At 43.9% G+C, this 23351-nt stretch overlaps 1 protein-coding gene across 9 annotated transcripts in view; it reads left to right on the forward strand.

The window, feature by feature from the left end:
• LOC137870334 (ephrin type-B receptor 3-like) overlaps positions 1–23351 on the forward strand; it is a 61517-nt gene that overhangs the window by 22739 nt on the left and 15427 nt on the right. For 6 of the 9 annotated variants that reach the window (XM_068707483.1, XM_068707491.1, XM_068707487.1 and 3 more), the window contains exons 2-9: positions 7881–7945; positions 12074–12746; positions 16263–16418; positions 17399–17734; positions 20176–20312; positions 20932–21094; positions 21634–21742; positions 23267–23319. In XM_068707483.1, coding sequence (XP_068563584.1) covers positions 7881–7945; positions 12074–12746; positions 16263–16418; positions 17399–17734; positions 20176–20312; positions 20932–21094; positions 21634–21742; positions 23267–23319 — 1692 coding nt within the window. The remainder of the gene's footprint in view (positions 1–7880; positions 7946–12073; positions 12747–16262; positions 16419–17398; positions 17735–20175; positions 20313–20931; positions 21095–21633; positions 21743–23266; positions 23320–23351) is intronic. The other 3 variants (XM_068707484.1, XM_068707488.1, XM_068707490.1) reach the window with 1 other exon arrangement.

Here is a 23351-nt window from a genome sequence, read left to right on the forward strand (position 1 = left end):
TGTTTACTGTCAGCATTCAATGTTGAATTTATTTGGAGGGGGGGTGAACCCAGACTGAATTCTGAAATGTTGTAAAACAAAGAGACAGAGAGGTGTGGAGAATTTCCAGGAAATGTTGTGAAAGAAAAATAGCTTCATTTAAAGTAAAGGTTGAGGCAATAGTTTCCATGTTAGGTGATGTAAACATCCTGTGTCCCTACAGAAACTTGGTTCTGTGCCCGTTTCCTGGTGGTGGTTAAACATAGGCTGACGTGATGCCCTTAACGTAATCATTTGCAAATTAGGAACACACCGTTCCAAACTAAAATGTAAGTGGTGAATGTGACATCAAACCATATAAAATCAATGCTACAATGAAGCAATATTTGGTAGATTATTACTCAAGTCTGATTTCTTTTAGGACCTTTTTCAATTTGTAAAAAAATACGAAAAGAGAAGAGGTAGTTTGCGATGACAATTTCCCTGTTTACTGTAATTGTAGGAGTTCATTTTCCATTTCACATGATGTCACTATCAAATAAATGGCCCTAAGCTTGGTTTCCAGTGAGAGGCAAGTTAGAGCACCGGGAGCCCTAATTAGGCAATGCCAAACATCTCAGTGCAGTAAACCAGCATGGTCTGAGATGACTCCTTCAAAGGAATATTTTGGTGAGGAATGAAACCCTGTGAACTTGACGTCAAAGCCAGGCATGGCTTTAAAAAAATTAAAAAAAAACAAAGGTGGTTAGACAATGTCCCAGAACTCTGTTATTAAGTCACTATAGTCTGTATCAGCAGTTTTGTTGAAGCAGCACACACACGTGAAAACAGCTGTGTACATGCTGAGTAAAGGAGCAGAGAAGAAATGAAGATCAATGTGATGTTATGGACGGTGAACAAACGCTTTCACATTCCCTTCTGAGAGCAAAATGTTAAGTGCAGCTCTCACAGTATGGGAAATGAAGCGATAACTATAAGGTTGCAGGTTCAAAGCTAGCTCAAGTATTCGGCTGAAAACACCACGTCAGTCAGCTATAAGTTAAACTGCATGTCTCGAGCAATCTGCTGTGCTGTTTGAACACCGGTACTTCCATTTAAAAGCAAACAACGACAAAAAAATTTGCTGATTAGATCGAGGTGCACGAAAAGGAGCAAAGATGGCACTCCTGACGAAATGCAGACACTCACAGTATCGAGGATTCCCATAGAACCTTTCCAAAATTGGATTTTTGAAGGTATTCTAAAGTGCTTGTGTCAGAGGAAGTAGCCAATAAAACAAGTGCTAAAGGCTTCCCCCCAACCGCTAATGTGTGTGTGTATGTGTTATTTTGTCAGTACTGTTGATGAAGGGGCTGTGACTTATTCAATAGCAACTGAACACAGAGCCATTCAATGAACCCACGGGACAATGCAGACAGCTGTGAATTCCGGGTCTCGGACAGGGTGAGGGGTTGGGTGGTTAACTAGGAAGTTGGGGAATAGAAGGGAGAGAATGTGCACATTCACACACACACACACACACACACACACACATGCACACAGAAAAGAAGGTTTGCAAGCTGGAGTTTGTGAGACTTCAAATTTTAGCATATTCATTAAAGTCAGTAAGAAAATGTAGATCCCTAAATATACTTACACAGAGAGAAACAGAGAAAGAAGCTTAAATTCCTAAGTGGCAAACATTAGAGCGAATGATCCTAAGAGGTACAAGAGTAAAAGCCACAGTGACAATGCAGTAAACAAAGCAGAAGCTCAAGTTTCAACCGCTTACATTTACGCACACATCGATGACTCAAACAGGCACACGTACAATCACTCATACTCATCACAGCAAGACGCCGGCTTCAAAAAACTTGTACACATATATGCACATAGTCATTCAAACACACACATGCTGACATGTATTCACACACACACACACACACACACACACACACACACACACACACACACACACACACACACACGCGAAGGCACACCTGGTTTTGTAGACAGCTGCCCTTAGGGCTACCTGTTCGTCAGATCCACTCTGCTTAGTAATTAGGAGAGTCAGTGAAAGAGGGGGGGGTAAAGACAAAGAGGCCCAGTCCATCGGCAGTACAGGAACTAGACTAGACTTCATGAGCCCTTGAAAACGCAATACACTCCTTGGTTGCAGCAAACACCCACACTTACACACACACGCTCACACATATATGTCATTTCAAGAAGCAGCTGCGCTAGCTCACAATGTCCTCCTTACTGTGATCAAAGCTATTTTCCATTTCAACTGCTTTGCTCTGCTCCCATAAAGCCTCTGACAGAAAAGAACATTGTTGTGTTTGTTTTTGTTTATTTATATCACAAGTCCCAGAGTTATCTGGTAAGAGCTGCTTGTCAGAAATGGCCCCTGTAGACATGATAGGCCAAGCAGACGGACCAAAAAAACCCAGATAGTATTAGGCCCCAAGGTATCTTTTGACAAGGTGGAAATAATTGAGGGGATGGGGGCCCAGCAACAAATGCAGAGGGCAAAGACTTACGTTCATTAGACCTCCCCACGGGGAGAGATGATACAAGAGTTACACTGAGTGAGATAGGAACGAGCCTTGAGTTAAAAATAAGAGACAAGGAGGGAGAAAGAGAGACACAGAAAGGTGGAAACAGAGCTTATGTCCTATGCACCAACGGCGTAACCCTGTTAACGCACACACACACACAGGACAAACCTATTGTGTGACAGCCATTGTGGGATGACTGACAGTGAGTGGTAGCGGGGTGAAGTATTTGTGAGTGCGTGTGTGTGTGCTGATTGAAGGGGGGGGGGGGGGTTGTCATGAGAGGCGAGTCCGTTCAGGAATTCCACAGAGGAATCACCTCCTTGGCCTGTCCATGTCGCAGCAACCAATTACCGTGACTGTGTGTGTGTGTGTGTGTGTGTGTGTGTGTGTGTGTGTGTGTGTGTGTGTGTGCTGAAGGGGAGGTCTCGCCATAAAATGGAGGGGACTTCTCCTAATCATCGCACTCTGGCCCTGCACAAAGGCAAAAAGGCTGCTTGGACAATTTGAATTTGAATAGCATCTCTCCTCCTGCTCTCTTTTTTTCCTGTCTCTCTTCCTCTTTCTCTGCTCCACGCTGGCCAACAAAAGTGGAGCCAACAAAGATAGCACAGAAACCAATCAGGCTAATAGCGCTAATAAGTTGAGCGTGGGGTCCTCGCTCTCAGTGTTGACACATTTCACTGTTTCTCTGGCTAAACAGAGGCTCAAGTGTTTGGCAACCAGACGGCATAGTATTTTAATGGAGTGGCTACCCCATGCCAGGTTGCCATGTGCTTAGTCTGTTTGACTGTAGAATACAACAAAAGCAACTTGGAGAAGAGGTGGGGAGCAGATAATTAACTAGTGGAGTAGCCTAAGGGAAGAATTTCGGGGAAAGAGTCATCGGGGAAGTTTGAAGTTTTTGCTTTTTTTTCATTACTTTTTTCTGGCTGAAAACAAAATCCTGCTGTCATCATGTTTCATTAATACAGCAGTTAAAGCTGAAACCAGAAGAAGCCATTTTGTTTTGTGCTTACAGCAGGAAACCAAGCTAACAGGAAGCGATTAAGTCAGCTTTTCGCGAACATTTCAGACATTGCTCTGCGTGTCCGTAACAATTTTATCTCCGAGGTTGTCGAGACATATCTTTGTGGTTGGTTCAGTTATCTTTCAGTTGTCATCGGACGGGGTCACACTAACAAAGACGAGGATGCTAAAAAGCTCAACGGAGTTGCGGCAAGATCCAAGCTAAATCCCTCACCTGTCTGCTCCTTGCTACTCGGGTTCCGTGAAAGACTACACATTCCTCTCTCTCAATAATAGCCTTTCTTCCCCTTTTCCTCTTTGGGCCTTTTTTTCCCCTTCTTTAAGAAGTCTGCTTGTTTGAACAAAGAAATATTTAGGAGGCTTGTAACTGTGTGCGTGTGTGTCTGTGTGTATGTGTGTGTGTGTGTATGTGTGTGTGTGTGTGTGTGTGTGTGTGTGTGTGTGTGTGTGTGTGTGTGTGTGTGTGTGCGTGTGAGTTGGATGCGGCCATAGGGACAAATGCTTCAGTGCCCTCCCCTGTTATTAGGCCTGCCCTGTCATTACGGGATTAGAGTGTAGGGGTTGGCTTCGCGTGTGTACATGCATGTGTGCGTGAACACTTGTATTGCATATGATCTCCCCAAGCCTGTTTGTATCCCTCCATATTTTCTCACACAATCAGAGCTAGCAGAGAAAACAAAAACAAAATGCTGCCCCCCCCCCAATGTTTGCTATGCTTATTCCAGGTGCATCTGACCTCAATTATAAATATCACTTTACTAAAGCAATCCCCAGGTTACTTAAACAGTGACTCTCTAATTGAATAGTCTTCGTAAGCGGTGGGAGATTGAAAAACATTCCCCTGTACCCCACAAGTCACATCCATCACAGCACAGCGTGAAAACACAAGCACAGATATAGAGTCGGGCAAGAAAAGGAGGAAGGAAGAGGAAGAGGAAAGGACAAAGGAAAAGAGGTCAAACCTATCACTTCCGAGTGGAGGGAAGAAAGAGAAAGTAGTCAGAGGGAAGTAAGTCACAACAGGGGGATAGATTGAGAGAAAGAGATGGGGAATTAGATCCATCGTTTCACAGGGATGATTAGAAATAGATTGAAAACAAATAAGAAAAAAAGTGAGTGCGTGCAAGGAAGATGGATTAAGCAGCCTTGTGCATCTGTGTATCCTGATCCAGTGCTACCTCCCACATCTGCACGCTTCACTCTCACTGTGTGAGAGAGTGTGTTTTTTACAGCAGTAAATTTGCATGTTCATTTGCTTGATTCACTCTGTTTGCTCTTTCCCCTCCCTTTAACCTACTATCATCCCCTCTCTTATTTTACATTTCCAGGATTTCACAGGGTGAAGTGAATAGAGCTAAAAGGCAAACGAGAGCACTGCCTGTGTACAAGGGAGGATCTTATAGTGACACAATGGCTGTTTCTCCCCCAACTCGTCCTTCTGGTTTTTTTCCTATCTATTTTTCTTTTTTCTCTCTCTTGGCCGAGCCTATAAGGCAAGCCGCCAGCATGGTCTTAGAAGCTTTCAGAGGTTCTTTGCTTTAAAAAATACCTTTCGCTCTTTAATCTGTCTTTGACTCTCTCACAACCTTTATCATCCATATAGCACGGGTTTTGTCAGTTTGGCACACAGAAACGGTTGCTTTGAGCGTGGGCATATAGCACTTTATTTTTTGGTTTGTTTTGTTTCCTCTATAGTTTGTGTGTGCGTGTTTGTGTATTTTCTGTGACTGCAAGTGTCTGAATTTTGCTGCACGGTCATGAATATTGCAGTGCTCCTCTATTACCCGATGTACTACACACACACACACACACACACACACACGCACACACACACACACACACACACACGCACACACACACGCGCACGCGCACACGCACACGCACACGCACACGCACACACACACACACACACACACACACACACACACTAACAGAGAGGGAGCAGCCGGGTGAGGTCAGGGTCATTCGGTGCTTTTGCTTTGGCCCATTGACTCCGGATTGGTGCTCCACTTTGGGCACAATACAGAGCTCTAATGCACAAATGCACACAATTACACCAGCACATGGACACACATACACACATTCATACACACACACACACACACACACACACAAGCACAGGCCTGGTAGGGCTAAACAATGCAGATGCAACGAGAAGAGCAGTGTAACTGCTGCACATGCACTCCCGAATGATCCACAGTGTACACCACTGAGTTAGACCACACATCTGTGTGTCCGTGTTTTCCATATATCTCTTTCTGCTCTCGTTCTTTCTCTCTTGTCTCTGTCTCCCCTTTACCTCCCCTCTTTGACTCCGCCTGTCAGTGTTTCACAGTGTTGTCATTTTCAGCAAGGTCAGCTCTAATGACAAGCCAATACACCATCCACACGAGCCAGTCATAATAATAAACACCAGGCGGCGGAGGTGTATAATTTCCACCACAGCGGTTTACCTACCTGCGTAGCTGTCGGTAAAAGGTCTCAAATCACACACTGTCATGGTATGAGTCAGCGGAAGTCCCACAGCTAATATGCACTGACACGGTTTGTGAGATGAAAACATGAGTATGCCCTTATTTGCGCAAGAGACAAATGTGGCTCATTGCATCTGATTGCAGAGAGAGCTCTCCACAAAAGCAGATGGAATTCATGATTTGTTTGAAAGCACCTCCACTATCAGCACAGAGAGAAAATCGGAGACTGACAGGAGAGAAAGGGAAACGATTGTTTGGTTGTGAGCTGGATACATCCCTGCGCTGCTGCCTGTACATGATATTCACTCCCTGAACCACTCCCAGGGAGACAGTTCTCGCTGCGAGAAGTGGCTCACAGTGAAGCTTCTTGACTATTTTGCCCATATTTCCCCTTGGCAGGAACTCTCTTGGAAGTCATGTTTCCTCACCGGTGTAATAGGCACATACACATGTCAGGGAAAATCAAAGCATGAGGGGGTGAGATTCAATGGGAATTTCCAGCTTTAGGAGCAAGTCGTCTCTACAGAGCTAGACTCACAAGGGGTCTTTGAGTTCGAAGGTATTTGCGTTTGTCACCGCTGGTGCTCCTGAATGCAGCAGTTAAGGCAGCAGGTAGTGGGGGGGGGGGGGGGGGGGGGGGGCCTGGGGTTTACTCTCCTTTTTCCTGCCAGCTTATCAGGACCCAAAAAAAATACAGAGGGGGCTAAAGGCAGGGAAAACCTCAGAGATGTTGGTAGACTAGCAAAGTAAGCTGAGAGACTTCTTCAGGTTCATCGCATGAAACTGAGGCAAAAACATTGAAACATCTCGTGCTTCCTCTCACGAACAGGGACGGTTCAAGTTCACTTTCTGGCAGTGCTGTTTCATCATTTTTTACTATCTTGTAGAACAGCACAGCGGTTGAGATAATAACGGTGGCTGCGTACTGCGCCTTGAGCACCAGGTAGTAAAAGACTCAACATTTATAGTATCCTTCACTGCTCTCACAAAGCCGTCGTCTTTGCCAGTATAGAAACAAGAGGGTGAAAAGGGGAGAGGAGAGAAGGGATTTGCAGGAGAGAATCCTGTCCACCATTTTGTGTGTATTGTGAACATGATGTGTGTGTGTGTGTGTGTGTGTGTGTGTGTGTGTGTGTGTGTGTGTGTGTGTGTGCGTGTGTTTCTCTGTGTTTGCCAGGAGACAGGCACAAAAGTAAGGTAAACTTGAAGTGCATATGTGCTCAAGTATTGGCAGAACGTGAATCCAATTGAAGTGTTTCGACCTCTGTTCCGCTCAAAAGCTCCTCTTTTGTGACACCTAACTTTATAACCCCCCTCTTCACTGAAGCCTTCTGTTGGGTTGTATATCTTGGGGAGTTTTACAACCTGTTATTCGCTGTACGTGTGGGTGTTATCAAGTGTGTGCGTGTGTGTGTGTGTTGCGGTGCCTTGTGGGAAGCGGAACCGTTTCTCAGCGAGACTCGCTGTTGTTTCCTTTCCCCTGTATAAAAGCGAACGTCTAATTGAAACTAATTAGCCAGACATGAAGCCGCAGTAAAATGTCACACAATACCTCACAGATCACCCACCTAGATCCTTGCCTCACTCTCCCACTGTCTGTTGGTCTTCCTGTCACACACAGACGTACAGTACTTCTTTGTCTAATTGAATCTAATATCGCTCTAAGCCCGCGCTTTCTGTCATTCATTAATTCACCCAGTTATCTGAGAACAACTTCGGTCAAAGCCTCTTATCTCTTCCGCGGCTCATTTTACAAGTTTTATGACATTGTTGTAAAACTATTGAAAGTTCTATTGATCTCCCCTGTCACCCTGTTTCTCTTTGTCTGACCTGGTTGTTTTCTTTCTGCTTCTGTTCACAGAGACGCTGATGGACACGAAGTGGGCCACGACAGAATTAGCCTGGACTGCACACCCTGAGACCGGGGTGAGTTCACTGTGGAGTGTGTGTGTTTGCATGCCTTTGTGTGTTTGTGTAGAGTAAGACTGATTTATTAATGGAGAAACAGATGGTGGAAGAGAAAAGAGAATTGTGCGGGCAACATAACCGCTGCTTTAGATTTATAATTGAAATTCATGTGCATATATGTTCAGGTGTAGACAATAACTTCGACCCTACACTTATTCAAGGGGTACATTTAGTGTTGAGTGTGTGTTTGTGTGTGCTTGTGCTTCTAAATACAGTGTGTCTGTATGCCTCTCTGAAGTTAAACAGTCCTGCACACCTTCATTGGCAAATCACTCAACAGGATATGTATAGGGATTCAACAGGATGCGCTTTTTAGCAAGCAGAAAAAGATACACTGCAATCCAATTTCACTGACCCGCCCAGTCACAGATGTTCCCTTCTCCTTGCCCCAGTGCACCGATAACGTGAAAAACATAATTTTCCTCATGAACTAACCTTTTAAACGCTAAAATATTTCTTGCCGTTGACCCATTGCACACCCTGGCATCCAAATCTACCACACACAATGTGCCAGTGACAGCCCCATCTTGCTTTCCCATGTGGTCTCCACAATGGCCTAAAGAGGAGTCTTGACCCCTCCTCAGCTATACTTCAAAGACCCCCAGCGCTCCTCCCCTTGCCTTTGTGTGGCCCTCTGACTTGGCCCTTGTGTTTTAAAAGGTGGGGCCCCATTTTTTACATTTTGTTTTTACCCTGCAATTGCAGGAACATTCCACCCCAGCTGTTCGAAGTCGACCACCCTCCTTATTTTCCCCTTCTCTTACTTCCAAGTAACTAAGCGCTAATGAAGCCAGACACACTAGCCGCCTCAGCTGCAACAATCAGTAGGACAAACGCCCTCACAGCCTTTCGTGCCCTCCTTCTCCTTCGTCCCTCTCCCTTCCCATCCGTCCATCTTCCTTTGCCTTCCTCTGCCCCCCTCCTCCTCGTTAAGATACAATGCAGTAGTGATGCTCCCACCAGACCCATGCAGAACGCCTCCTGTTTCGTTTCCAATCAAACCCGCAACAGATGCCCCTTTTCAATAGATGTACATACAGTGGAGAGCCTTATGCGCTCCAGATATCCCATTATCAACTAAAAGACTGGAGAAGAGTTTCTCCCCTGCCTTTTTTTTGTAGCAGAATGTCTCACAGATGGTGATTGTTCCTGAGGTGTCTTTCCACCCTGCTTTCCCTCCTTTTATTTTTCTCTTACAAAAGAAATCAATCCTCCCTGCTATCTTTTTGCACAATGTATTGTGCATATGTTTATTTGTATGCTTTTGGGGTCTTGCAATGGGAGCGTCGTGGCCTGTTTTTGCAATGGATGACAAGTGTTTAGGAGGAACCGATAGTGTCTGAGAAGACAAACAAAACAAAATGCTGCGAGAGCTGGAAGGCAGGGGGAGAACAGTGAGACTGAGATTAAATAAAATCCACAGAAATGTCCAAGCAGAGAAAGGGAGACAGCATATAAGAGAGAAAAAAAAATCAATTTCTAACAAAAAATCTTAGAAAAAGACTCACTCACATAGACTACTCACACTTTCCCAGGCATGCTGTCCAGTCAAGTCTGAGTCACAGCATCTCTTTGTTTTTCACAGTGTTGCACAACACATACAAATAAAGCATCAGACATAAAGATACACAGAGGAAAAATAAACTGCATCTATTTGTGTCAGTGGGTTTGTGAATGTGTGTCTGTAAGAGCACATCTAATTATTAATACGTGCAAGGCACTGCCATCACATGTGTGTGTGTGTGTGTGTGTGTGTGTGTGTGTGTGTGTGTGTACACGTGTTCTTTCCCCTCTGTGTCTGCACTTTGGTTTGTGGATTTCTCTATCTCACTGTCTTCATCTGTCTATAGTAATACCCTGCAGAATATGTGCATCATGCATGTCTGTGTGTGTTTCAGTGTCTGTGCATGTAGACACCTATCTCGAGCTGCCCTCATGTTGTTGCTTGTATTTCTAATTTTCCCTATTTCTCTCTGTATTGTGTGTGTGTGTGTGTTTGCCCATATACTGTATCATTTATCTTCCAAAACAGATGGGTCATGAAGGGGGTATTCCCCTATAAAGCAAGGCATTCTTCAGACTTGGAATGACACCCACAGAGTTTTCCATAACCAAACTGATAACAATATACCAAGTTAGTAAGCTTGTGGAGATAATAACTATTGTTATTACTGGCTGCTTCACAGATCTCCAGCATGCTAAAACATGTTGTTAAATGGCATAGGTTGTCCATAAAGATGTCTTAAATTCCTGTAGCACAACATGCGTCTACTTTCGCCATCCATATCCATAGTTTGTTCCAAAGAGCCATAGTTACGCCAAAATGTTGCCATATATATTTTAAGGCGGGCCTTTGCACCGCCAAGGAGTGCATCACAGAGGTATTGTTCATCATCATCTTAAAGTAAAATTGAAAGCTTTGATTGGAAAGGACAAAGAAAATTAAGTGGAATTGCAAATCTTGCATAACGATTAATCTTGTTGGAAATCGATGCCAAGAAACTTGACCCCTTTTCAAATGACCTACTTAATTCATTCATGCTTTGTAAGCAGGCGCTCAGAGTGTTTGGCCACTGGTGCGTGTCTCTGGGGGATGACCTCTCTCTTAACACACACATACACAAACAGACGCACAACTTAACGTACATACCCTCAAACAAACACACAGAGCAAGTAAACACACAGGCAGACTGACTCACACTAGCACATTTAAACAAACATGCACAAAGTCATGCACACACACACACACAAACACTTGGCTGTAATGCTCTTTTGCAGTGGGTGATTTATTACACTAAACTAAATACCCATTGACACTTCATGCTTTTAGCCATCCCATTGACCTGGCCGGTGATTATCGATTCCCTCTAGTCGCTTCCTCCTTCTCGCCGAGCCATCGTTTTAATGCAACGGCGGAGCTACACCCATTCTCCCTCTCCCACTTATGGCCTCCAGGGTCCTGGATGAATAGACTTGTCTCCACCACATCCATATCACAGCCTCAATTAAGATGCTCAGATAGTAAGAACTGGCTCTGGAGAACAAATTGGTGCCTTCAATCAAATGTTCCGAGGAAAACTTTGGTCCTGAGAGTGCAACCACAGACACTTAGTTTGTTATAGATGTGTTTTGGCATTTAAGAGTCAAGTATTCTAATATTTCAGGGTGGCAGGGGGTCTGAGTAATGTGACCACCCTGTAATCAGTATGTCGCAGGTTCAATCTCATTGATTTAGGTAGCAAGTCCAATGACAGCCATGTAAAATAGTACAGACTTTTAGCTAAAACTGCACTCAAGCTTTTATTCATTTATCTAGTTTTATTTAGTTAAATGTAATCTCCCTCCTCATTGTCTTTTAAATGCTTTAATACATTGCTATACCTAATGCAAAACACTTATTTGAAAGTTGCTACGTATGCAAATAACCTTACCAGGCCTTAATAATAAATGCACTCTGTTTGTCTGATAGGAAAGGAGAGCAGATCCCTCAGCACACACACACAAAGATATATTATACACAGTAATCGCTATTTGAAGTGAAATGATTTAATCTTGGTGTCCTCATTCGAGATTGAAAAATGTGTCTAACAGTAAAGCTTTTAAGTCTAGTTTGCTTGCGCTTATGTAATGAAGCTGGTAATCAAAGTTTAGAAAATTTAATCCCATTTTATCCTGAGTAATTCACCCCCTGGGTACTGTAGCAGCATTGAAAGATGTAGAGGAGTGTAAAAAACGAAAATCATGAAGGTTAACCGGCGTCTTCATTAGAGGACGTTGCGATCATTGCTCTGTAATTGAAGCGTAATTGGTTGTGAAGCAGTGTGACTGCTACTTCCAAACAGATATGAGGTAAACATGCTGCGGTGGCTCTGTGGTGAGGGGGTGACAGGTTGCTGTAATTGAGATGAATTTGCAGTCCTCGTCCCTGGCTCCACTAACCAGAGATGAAAAGTGTAGCATGGCAAAGGCAAGGGAATGTTATTGAAAATGCCCAAAAAGCAGAAAAAACTGTCTGAATATCTGTCCAAGATATCAATACACATTTACAGCCTCTGATCTGTTTATGTTTCTCTACTCTCTTTTCAGTGGGAAGAGGTGAGTGGGTACGATGATGCCATGAACCCCATCCGGACGTACCAAGTCTGCAATGTACGTGAGCTCAACCAGAATAACTGGCTGCGCAGTGACTTCATCCCACGAAAAGATGTGCTGCGTGTATATGTGGAGATGAAATTCACAGTGCGCGATTGCAACAGCATTCCCAACATCCCAGGTTCCTGCAAAGAGACCTTCAACCTCTTCTACTACGAGTCTGACTCAGACTCAGCCACAGCCACAAGCCCTTTCTGGATGGAGAACCCTTATGTGAAGGTGGATACCATTGCCCCAGATGAGAGCTTTTCCATGCTTGAGACTGGGCGGGTAAACACAAAGGTTCGAAGTTTCGGTCCATTGTCCAAAGCCGGGTTCTACTTGGCCTTCCAGGATCTCGGTGCTTGCATGTCACTCATCTCAGTGAGGGTCTTTTACAAAAAATGCTCCACCACCATTGCCAACTTTGCCGTTTTCCCAGAGACAGCAACTGGGGCCGAGGCAACCTCCTTGGTCATTGCGCCAGGAACTTGTGTCCCCAACGCTCTTGAAGTGTCTGTGCCATTGAAGCTCTATTGCAATGGAGATGGCGAGTGGATGGTTCCTGTAGGAGCCTGCACTTGCTCGTCTGGCTTTGAACCAGCCATGAAGGATACCCAATGTCAAGGTGAGTGTTTTCACAACAGGTATTTTGAGTCAGTCGAGGATTTTAATACTCAGTGTTTGTCATGGTGGATTAATCTAGAGGTTAGAGAGATGGACTTCAGCAGAGTAAACAAGGTCCAAGCCCTATGTTAACTGCTACCCAAAGCTACCCAAATCCACTCAATGAAACTTAACAAATTTACAGAGCAGTGTGCTATTTTTTTTGTTGTTGCATATTTCACCGTCTTTCCTTCCTGCAAGATGGTGGTGGGGTTTGGGGGGCGGGGGGGATTTCCCTATAGCGATCAATAATGTATCACATTATTACTGGTGAGAAAAGTTAATTTGCATTTTAGACACATAGTATCTGATGGTTGCATGCATGGTGAATTACAATGAGTGAGTAGTAAGGGGTCAACGTCTTGCTGAAGGACGCTTCATGTGCACGAAAGGATGTTGTGGACACACACTGATTGTTGGAGAGATTGAAGCGGTATTGTTTTGGCTACAGGTCACAGCCTCTATCACTAGATTGTCCAGCTGCCACATTATTATGAGCCATTTATTTGCCTTGTATTCTTTGACACATTAATCCAATGATGATAAAGTACAATAATACACACTAGATATACACACTAGATGACACCATCAGCAGGCGACTGTTCACTCCTCTGACCTCAGTTTTGCTTGGCAGCTGGTTGCTAAATAAATGGCAATGCAGGGGAGGCCGTCTGTTTCTGAGAGGCCCTATGATGGTTTCAGGTCTGATGGAAAACATGACGGGTTCACAGAGGTTGAGAGCAAGGTGAATTTAAACAGCAAGGTCTCAACTAAAATGCAGTGCAGGTGACAGCGCGGAAAAGAGCGAGGGATACATGGAAAATATGTGTGTGTGTGTGTGTTGAGGGGTATGGGGGCGTAAAATTAGGCTCATGGTGCGCAGGTCAAATGGAGAAAGCAGAATGAGAAAGAGAGAGAGCGGGGAACTGGTAGGGTTATTCATCAGCTGGGTTGAATGTGAGGTGTCTGCACATGTACAGTTTGTGTGTGGTTTGCCTGCCTGGGTTCAGATGGCTCATTCTTCTCCTTATAGCAGTGAGAGATGAGGGTGAGAAGACCTTTAAGTTAAGTACCAATACTGGTGATCATCCAGAGAGTGGGTGGATACTTTACACTGGCAGCTTCTGGCAGACCCTAAATATGTGTACTCACCTTTAGAAGGAGAGTGTGTATGTGTGAGAGAGAGCGTAGTAAATCTAAAGCATGGTGTATGTGGTTAAAAACTAATTTGTTTGCTCCTGGCAGCTCAAGGTTAAAGCCCTGGCGACTGGGTCCTGATAAAACATACTCTAATCAAGCTTCAGTGGAGACCACAAGGGATAAATCTACCTCTCTTCTTGTCTTCTCCTTTCACCTCTCTTCAGGTCCACTCTCCTCTCCAAGCCCATTTCTCATCATCCTTTGACCATGACTCTTGTTTCCTCTGCTTTTCTGTCCTCATGCCAACATGCAGCTTTCTCCACCTTTCTATGTATTAGTATTTCCTCTCTTTCTCCCGTTCCTTCTCAATCTGAAGGCCGTTGCTCTCATTAATATGCCAAGAGTTACAGTAAGGGTGTCTGCATTAATATTAATGGATGAGCCTTTTTTTGCCTTTCCACTTGTTTGCTGCACATTCTGCAGCCCCAATATTCTTTACTTTCCTCGTCATGCTCCATACTTTCCAATTTCAGCATATATTCTAATCAGTTCCTTAAGCTCAATGTTCTGCATGAACATAGAGCTTAGGATAATACACAGGGGAGTGGGGAAAGGGGGGAGCTGCAGAATTAGCATTATCTATGCCTCCACCTCTTCCACCTCTCCTTCCCTTTTGCTCCTGCCCCTTGTCTCTCTTTCTTCCTCATTCTTTAGCCGTTTTTCTAAGGGGAAAATTGATGAAAGGAAGAGGATGACCCCTTTAATCACTGGAAGTTATTTATCAGCACTTTCAGCCCTTCTTAGAAAAAAATCTCCTTTCAATGGGACTGCTCCATCAAAATCTTTAGGCCAACATGTTCAAAAACTTCCCACTCTCTCTTCCCTTGGGAGTTGAGAAATTGCTGGTAGTTTACTTTGGGTGAACTTGAATGAACTTGCATGGGTCATGATACGAAATCAAAGAAGTTGTTCCCCCACCTGGTATAACTCGAGGTTGTTTCTTATCTGTTTATCAAGCAGTATTTCCTGTTAGTCAGTGGTGTGGAAGACTCTGATTAATGGTGGAAGAACAAATACACACAGTGCTAATGTACACGGTGCAGTCAACTGGTGGTTTTGTGCAAATATTGAACTTAGAAAAAAAAGAAAAGAAAAGGGGGAAACAGCAGTAGCAGGAAGTGGTCTGCTGTAGATTTGACCTCCAACCTTTGTTGTTTTTTAACAGGGAGCGTAAAACGAGCTATAGTGATGATTATCATTCAGAGGGACAAACATCGCAGTGTGTCCTTGACATTGACGAGCTAACGCACTAGTGGGTCAGCTAATCAACTGGCCCCTGTAAACTTTGCCTGTCTTACCTGCTCTCGTCTTTCTTTATTAAGCGCTGCGGCAAACTCACTCATCTTTTAACGAGACAGTTTATCAAAGATATGTGGCCTGCCAAAGGCGCCGCTGTCTGTGTTTCCCTCCACGTCTGCAACTTATCACCTGAGTTATAAACTTCCAAACAGCGGCTATAAATGGAGAAAGGGCATTCACAAAGGCCAGCGGCGTTCTTATCAGATTAACTAGGCTTTACCAATCGGGAACCAGTTAAGGTAAGTATGGTGAAGTTAATTTTGTGTAGGTCTGTGAAGGGAGATTTTAAAGACAGAAGGATTCAGACAAGAGTCGCTTAAAACTGAGTAAGTTGAAGTGAATTGAGTGTGAGTGTGAACAGACATGCATCTTTGTACAGTTGAGGCCAGACCCATGTTTGTGTACACTGCAGCGTGTGCCTCTTTGATTCTCTGTGTGCATCTGTATATGTATTTCATAATTGACTGAATTCAAGTGAAAGCACCATGCCAGCGCGTTGGCTCTGAGTGTCGTGTATGTAATTTCGGATGACAGTCTCGTCGTGTGAGCATGGGTTTAAGCAAACAGCTACATGCTGCTCAAAACCCCCTCTCCACTCTTTTCCCTCTTCAGTTTGCCTTACATGCACTCTCTATCAGGGGAAAAGGGAACATGTGGGTTTGAGGAGAAAAATAACAAATCATGTCCATGTGCACACATGTACATAAACAAACACATGCTAAACACATCAAATACGCGGTTGTAGTCATTTTTACCAGTGAGCTGGAACAGTGTTACCATGGAATGTTCCACTATAGTGTTGTGGATGCTTGTATACTAAAACTAAGGATGTGTGAAAGTAAAATGTATTATTTGGGCCTACTACCCCTTTGGAAAATATGACCCACACAAATGTAATATAAGTGTTGCTTAAATTGTTATATACAATCCTCACTATTACTAATTTAAATTTTTCCTTTTTTTTTTCTTTTTACATCAGCTTGCAGCCCTGGCACTTTCAAGTCCAAACAAGGAGACAGCTTCTGCTTGCCCTGTCCAGCCAACAGCCGTGCCAGCTCAGGAGCATCCAGTGTTTGCTCCTGTAGAAACGGCTACTACCGCTCAGACACCGATTCTCCCGACTCCCCCTGTACCAGTAAGTAAAGGCTGCTTTGACCGGATAGCAACTACAAGTTTCAAAGTCATACTGATAATGTGAAATGATGTTATTGCAATCCTTTTGAAAACAAGACAGAAATAGATTTATATTTTATATTCATACAGTAATCAAAAGTGTTGTTAGCCATAAAACTAAATTATTGACTGTGTCGTATATTCTCCCAAACTTCCTTCTCTGAATTGTGCTCTCGCTGGCTGATAAAAGGCATCAGGAGTAGGTTCCCACCAGGCCACACGGATGGCAAACAAGTCTGCTTGCTTTCCCAACGTTATCCTAAACGTTATCATCCAACTCCTCCCCTGTCTGCCTCTCAGTGAAGTCTATCTGTTCACGATGCTGCCATCCTTTTACAGACAGTGGAGGATTTTTTCTTGTAGCAGTGCCTTCGTTAATAGCAACCACGCACACGTAGGAGCTAATTCATTCGCTGGTGAAGAAAGAAGAAGATCCTTTTTTCTGTTGCTGGGGTGGGGGGCTAATTCTCCCACAGTGCAGTGAGAGATAAGGCTCCAGTAATTGGATAAGAATTGCTAAGGCTCTGCCAATAGTTTGTCTCGCTCGTTCCCCCCAGCACTTTACACACAGACACACACTGGAAATGAGCATGCAATTTAAATTTGAACTCCTGTCCTTTTTTTGGAGAACTGCTGGAAGAGACTCTTGTTATGTGGAAGAAAAAAATGTTGTAGTTAATGCATGAAAAATGTACTAATACCACAGCACAAGGACAATTCTTGGGTCATGAATTCTGTTGATAGCAGCTATGGAATAATGAATGTATGTGTATAATGATATGTAAACTGTGTTTTGCAGTATGAATCTCTGTCTATTGTCAGTATGTCTCTGTACTGTCACCAAGACAAATTCTGTAACACCTATTGTGCATGGAGATTAAATTCACTCTGATTCCAAACCTATTTCCCTCATCTTAACCACGCTTTACTTCTCTTTTGCAGCTGTTCCTTCTGCACCACGCAGTGTCATCTCCAGCGTGAACGAAACCTCACTTGTGCTGGAATGGAGCGACCCACGGGACTTGGGTGGCCGTGAAGACATCTTCTACAATGTCATCTGCAAGAAGTGCCTGCCTGAGCGGGGAATGTGCTCGCGGTGTGACGACAACGTCGACATCTCGCCGCGACACCTGGGCCTGACCCAGCGCCGTGTGGCCGTCCGTAATCTACAAGCCCACACGCAGTACAGCTTTGAGATCCAGGCGGTCAACGGTGTTTCCAACAAAAGCCCCTACACGCCTCAGTTCTCTGCAGTGAACATCACCACAAATCAGGCCGGTAGGTGCAGCTGCAGCCCCTTGGCTTACCTGTCAAAAATCAATATTGAACTTGTAGGCACTGCGAAAGGCTTAAAAAAGATGCAAGACAATGTCAGAGAATATGTTCTGCACTTAAGAAGTAGAGATCAATTTATTGTATGCATGTAGGAGTGTGTTACATATTTTCCCTTTGAACAGGGATTGAGAAGGAAGACATTCTTCTGAATGAGCTTAGAAAGGGACCTTTTTCACACGCCCACAGCATGCTCTGTACTAACACCACTGCAAATAGCAATAGCGAGGCAGTCTGCATTCAAAGTGTTGAACCCTCAGTATTTTAGCTGCCCACTGCTTCCAACCCACCACTCCTTCAGTCCACAGCAACAACAGTAACTAGGCCAATGTTGCAATCAGTGCTTGGATGAAAAAAATATGTGTACAGAAGACTGAAATACAGCTGATATATATGATATGATATATATATATATATATATATATATATATATATACATACATACATACATACAAAACACTAGGTTAGTAATAATATGTTATTGCTTGTGTTACTTATATCAAATGTCAGATGTACAATCTAAATTAAATTTCAGGGTCAATGATCTGGCATTAAAAATAAATAAAGATAAAGATAGGTATGTAGATTAGTAAGAAGCAAGGTAGATTATTTTTGCAATTACTCAATGAAATGTAGCAATTTCAGTTGGTTCAATTTACCTTAAATAACCTCAGTGCTGTTGAGCGTACTCTACACTTTAGTCTGTGTGGGTTGGTCTCTTTGTTGAGGTTCTCCCAGGGCTCTTAAGTTGTGCCTTGGATGTGTTTAGTCGTTTTGTTGAATTTACTATTCCTGCAGGTTTAGACAACACCAAGGATTATCCCTTGCTCCTTCCCCCATCATCTCTCGCCTGTCTCCATTGCGCCGTCCTTCTTTTTCAGGGAGGCCTTCTGTTTGGGGGCCCTACAGGACCCCATGTGAGGGCCTCATTGTTTTACAAGGGGTTCGGCACTGTCCTGACAGGGACCAATGTCCATCCGGGGTTGCTTGGGGTCAGTTTGGTGCAAAAAAAAGAGGTGAAGGGATAGGAGGGGGCAAGAGAGCATCAACTGTGATCAGATTATCCCCTGGTGTAGTCCCAAGACCATCCCTGCATGTGCATTCACCTTTTAAGAAGCAAAATAAATACTAGGGCGGCGATAAGCCCCAGGGGCCACCTCCATGGTTACTCGAACGTTTTCTCCCGGAGGAGGGCCCCTAATCCCCTGGCTAGAGAAACCAGGGGATCTGCCTAGGAAGCATTGTCTTCTGGGGGAGAAAGGGAGACGTGGTGGGCCTTGGTGGATAGTATGGGGGAGGGAAAGAGGCAGGGAAGGGAAGGTTTAGGGTGCAAAGAGAGAGAGAAACAGAGGGATGTCTGGCCTCAAACACAGGCAGCCGAGGGAGAAAAGAAATGCAAGGAGGAGGATGAAAGAACTAAAAATGAAGGATTAAAAAGCTTGAAGTAAGGGAGAGGGACTAAGACTGAGAGTGGAGATAGAGGTCTGCAGTAGTGAAAAGGAAGATGAAAAGTGAAGAGCTGAAGAGGACAGGGGAAATTAAAGAAGGTGATTGTGTAGGAAATAGTGAAGTGAAGAATGTTATTTTTTTAACAGAAGCTACAACTGAAGATTGACAGCTGAAGTTATGAAACAAAATCTGAGTAGTTGGTAGACTGAGAGGAGGGAGTGCATCAGACGAGCAAAACAAGCCTGAACTTTGAAAAGACGAAAGAGAGACAGAGAGGCAGACAACACTTGGCCATTAATAGGAACAAAGCATTAGAAGCTCAGGTGGGTGGAGTGCCTCTGTGTTTTATGCTCCTCTGTGAGTGTGAGTCCACCAATGCATGCATGTCTATTTATGGGCAAATTATATAAATTATGTCTATATAGTTTGAGTAAATAAATAAATAAGTAAATAATTCATAGGATGTCTTATTACTTGGAAAACTACCAATGGAGGTAAAAATTACTGGTCCCAAAAAAACTTCCTCAATAGTTTGGAGCAAAAGTGCAGCAGTAGATTGGCATTAATGCAGTTGAATCAAAAGTGAAAAGTCTGCATCTGTATGTGTGCTTGCCCCTAAGCTTGCCTACAGTTGGTGTATGGTAAAGAGAACTACATGTACCAGAGACTTATCCATCAGTTTTTCAGTTTGATTCTCTTGTCACAGGAGACTTAGACATCCCCTCTCCCTCCCCGCGGACTCGGAGAAAGAATTTGAGCAATAGTGGGGAATGGTTCTGCATACTAACTATCGGCCAAAGCTTTTCACAAAGCCCACAGCCTAAGACTTTGTATGTGGGCTTCTGTGGACATACAAAGGGCATAGAATTTGAAAAAAATCATTACATAGAAAATGATAACTAAAGCGGATTTTCTTTTATTTGTCTTGCCCTTTGTAGCTCCCTCTGCAGTGCCCACAGTTCACCTGATGGCGGCCACAGCGAGCACCATGAGCCTGTCCTGGCTGCCTCCAGAGAAACCCAACGGAATCATTCTGGATTATGAGATTAAGTACCATGAGAAGGTAAGCAGCAATGTAAGTCAACGCCTCTAATTCAATCCAATTTCATTGACTTGCATGGTCTCTGTTTCATCTGTGTTTCTGTTAATGTGGAAAACAATGCCTCTGCTGATAAACACATGGTTGCAGTGAGGCAAGTCACCATTTCCAATCTTAGTTTGTGTGATCGTCCTACCCCTCTTCCTATCACTCTATCCCTCCTTCCATTTTTCTATTTCTCTCCTCCCAATCATTTTCTGTATTTCTATTATGCTCTGCCCTTTTCTGAAACTCAAATTCCATCTCTCCCTCTTGCCCTCCCTCTTCTCCCGCATCCTCTCTCAATCCACGCATTACAAAAGTTCTGGATTTTCTAGGGGCCCAGAGAGTTGTGTCTGGATGCTTCGGAGAAAGAACAAAGGCACTCAGTGTATATCTGCTCTGTTTGTTGTCATATCCTCCTCCCATTGAATTAACACACTGGCTACAATCTGTCTCTCTCCCTCTTGCTCTTGGTCTTATCTCCATATTTCTTTCATTGGCCTGTGTGATTAGATTGGTGTGGAAGGGAGGGTAGAGCATCAGAGTAGGGAGAACACAGGGGGCCACTATTTGGCATTGTTTTGATTATGATTGCTTCTCTTTGCCTCTGCAGGATCAGGGTGAGGCCATTGCTCATACAATGACTGCACAACGGAGCAATGCCCGCATTGAAGGTCTCAAGGCTGGTACACCCTATGTGGTACAGGTCCGTGCCCGAACAGTGGCTGGTTACGGCCGTTACAGCAGCCCAGCCGACTTCAGCACCAACTTGCAAAGTATGTTACTCCCATACCTACTTCATTACCCAGGGATATATTGGAAGATTCGTGGCTTAGTAGCAATACCTCTATAATAGTGCTGTGAAAAAGTTTATGAACATAATGGAGGCTCAAAGGCTTATAGAGATAGAAGGTACTATGCCTATTCATGCAAAAAGACTGAAATCCTTGTAGAGAATTTGACTTATGATTTGGTGAAAATCTAGTCAAGGTATCAGCTTCACTTTTACTCATACTCATCATTAAGCAGACACAGAAAACTAACTAAATAATATATCTTGCAAGCTTCATAAATGCATTTGTTAGTCTCAGGTTGCTCTTCATTGTGCTTAATAAAGCCAGAAGAGCGCAGGGGCATGGTTACTTATGTAAGCATATAAATCTGAAGTGGGAATGCCGAGAGAGGTGTAAAAGCCTACAGTTAGACTTACGACAGAGCACACATTGACACAGTCATCAACTATACAAATGGAGTATGTGGTGAATGTTTGTGAGGAGTCCTCCAAGTAACCACTTTTTCTCTTTCACTCCTAAAGCCGACCCACCAAAGTCATGGCAGGAGCAGCTGCCACTCATCGTGGGATCAGCCACCGCTGCCTTCGTCTTCATCATTGCAGTTGTTGTCATCGCTATCGTCTGTCTCAGGTCAGAATATAACTAACTCTATCAGCCTCTCAGAAAGTCAGAACACAGAAAAGAGGAGCATGTGTGCCAAAACATGTCTACTCATTTACTACAGAATATGTTTGGCGAGGATTTACAGAAACATTTGTTGAAAATATTTTTCCTTCAAGTTGAAAAAAACAAACAGAGATTGCTACAAATGTCAACTTTGTTTGCATGTCCTCCAAACCACCACAGAAGAGTCTCCGCGGATTACTGTGCCACCTGTGAGGCCACTGAATGTCAGATTAGCCTTTTGAATTTCTGAATAGTAAACAGCTTTGGCCAAAATGTTACTTTGCTCACTGGACACAGCATGGTGGAGCAGCTGTTGGGCCTGATAGGTCTGTCCTCATGGCCCGGCACTCAGAATCAACTATGCGTTTGCCCGACCACAAAGAACCCAGATGTGGCCCTGTCTGCTGGGCCCAATTGACTGGGAAGATGCGAGCGGCTGCTCACACCTTTCAAAAAGCCTGACATTGCATCAGCTGGGTCTAACCACTCTCGTTTATTCTTATACCACTCATTTGTCAAGCAGCAAATGCAGTGCATGTGTGTATATACGTGTGAAAGGTTGGCACCCACCACTGACTTGCGCCCACTGGGTTCCCTCCACAAGCCAGTTCAGGCAGCGGCTGACAAGCGTGGGCATCGGTCACGCTAGACTGAATAATAATCTCCCTTGCTACCCCACCTCTCCCTCTCGCTTTTTCGCTCTCTTCTATTTTCACACCGCTACATTGTGTCTCTCTCAGGGTCTTGGCTTAGCTGCTGCTCTGACTGCCACAGAAGAAAAAGAAGAAAATAGTAGTAATATAAATCACAGAGCTTTGGTATATTCCGGAACCAAATTAGAATTTGAAATAAGATGCAAATCACCATCGGGTATTATTGCCCTGGTTACTGGTTAGACAACAAAGGAAGCACATTAACATGTAATTTCAACAACCCAGCCCCCTCGCTCTGTCATCATCTTTGCCACTCCCCCCACCTCCATGCAGGAAGATGAGGATACAGAAACTAAAAGAATGAAAAGAGAGAAGGGAAATAGTGAAAAAGGAAAGAGAGAATGACAGCAAGACAGAGAGAGTCCATGATGAAAAAAATAAGAGGCAGAAACACTCAGTGTGATGTCTGTAGGGCGAGTAAGCCGAGACAGCTGAGCTTGCTGTTTGAGTCTGCTTTTGTCTCGTTTGCTCATTTTTAAAGGTACCGAGAGTAAATGGCTTTCACTTGCTGCTTCAGACAATGGTATGATATCTTTTTTTGTTTAGACTCTTGTTCCAGTCCCCAAGTATGAATATTTTTACCACCAGTCACTGATCCAATCTTTTGTTATCTACAGTGCATTCCTTGCTTCAAATGCTACAGCGTAGTGTGGCTACATCTCTGCAGACATTATTAGGGATCTGTTTTCTTCTCCCGCTTTTGTTCCTTTCCGGCATTTGCACCCTGCTGTGTGGAGCCACGTGACTCAATTTGTGTTTTCATCTTTCTCAACAGAAAGCAGAGAAACGGTTCAGAGTCGGAGTACACAGAGAAACTGCAGCAGTACAGTAAGTCTCTTTGCTGAGATGCTCCTACTTCT

Source organism: Cebidichthys violaceus, unplaced genomic scaffold, assembly GCF_023349555.1.
Source record: "Cebidichthys violaceus isolate CVI_PGR_0920_01 unplaced genomic scaffold, fCebVio1.0.p SCAF_13, whole genome shotgun sequence".
Classification (NCBI taxonomy): Eukaryota; Metazoa; Chordata; class Actinopteri; order Perciformes; family Stichaeidae; genus Cebidichthys; species Cebidichthys violaceus.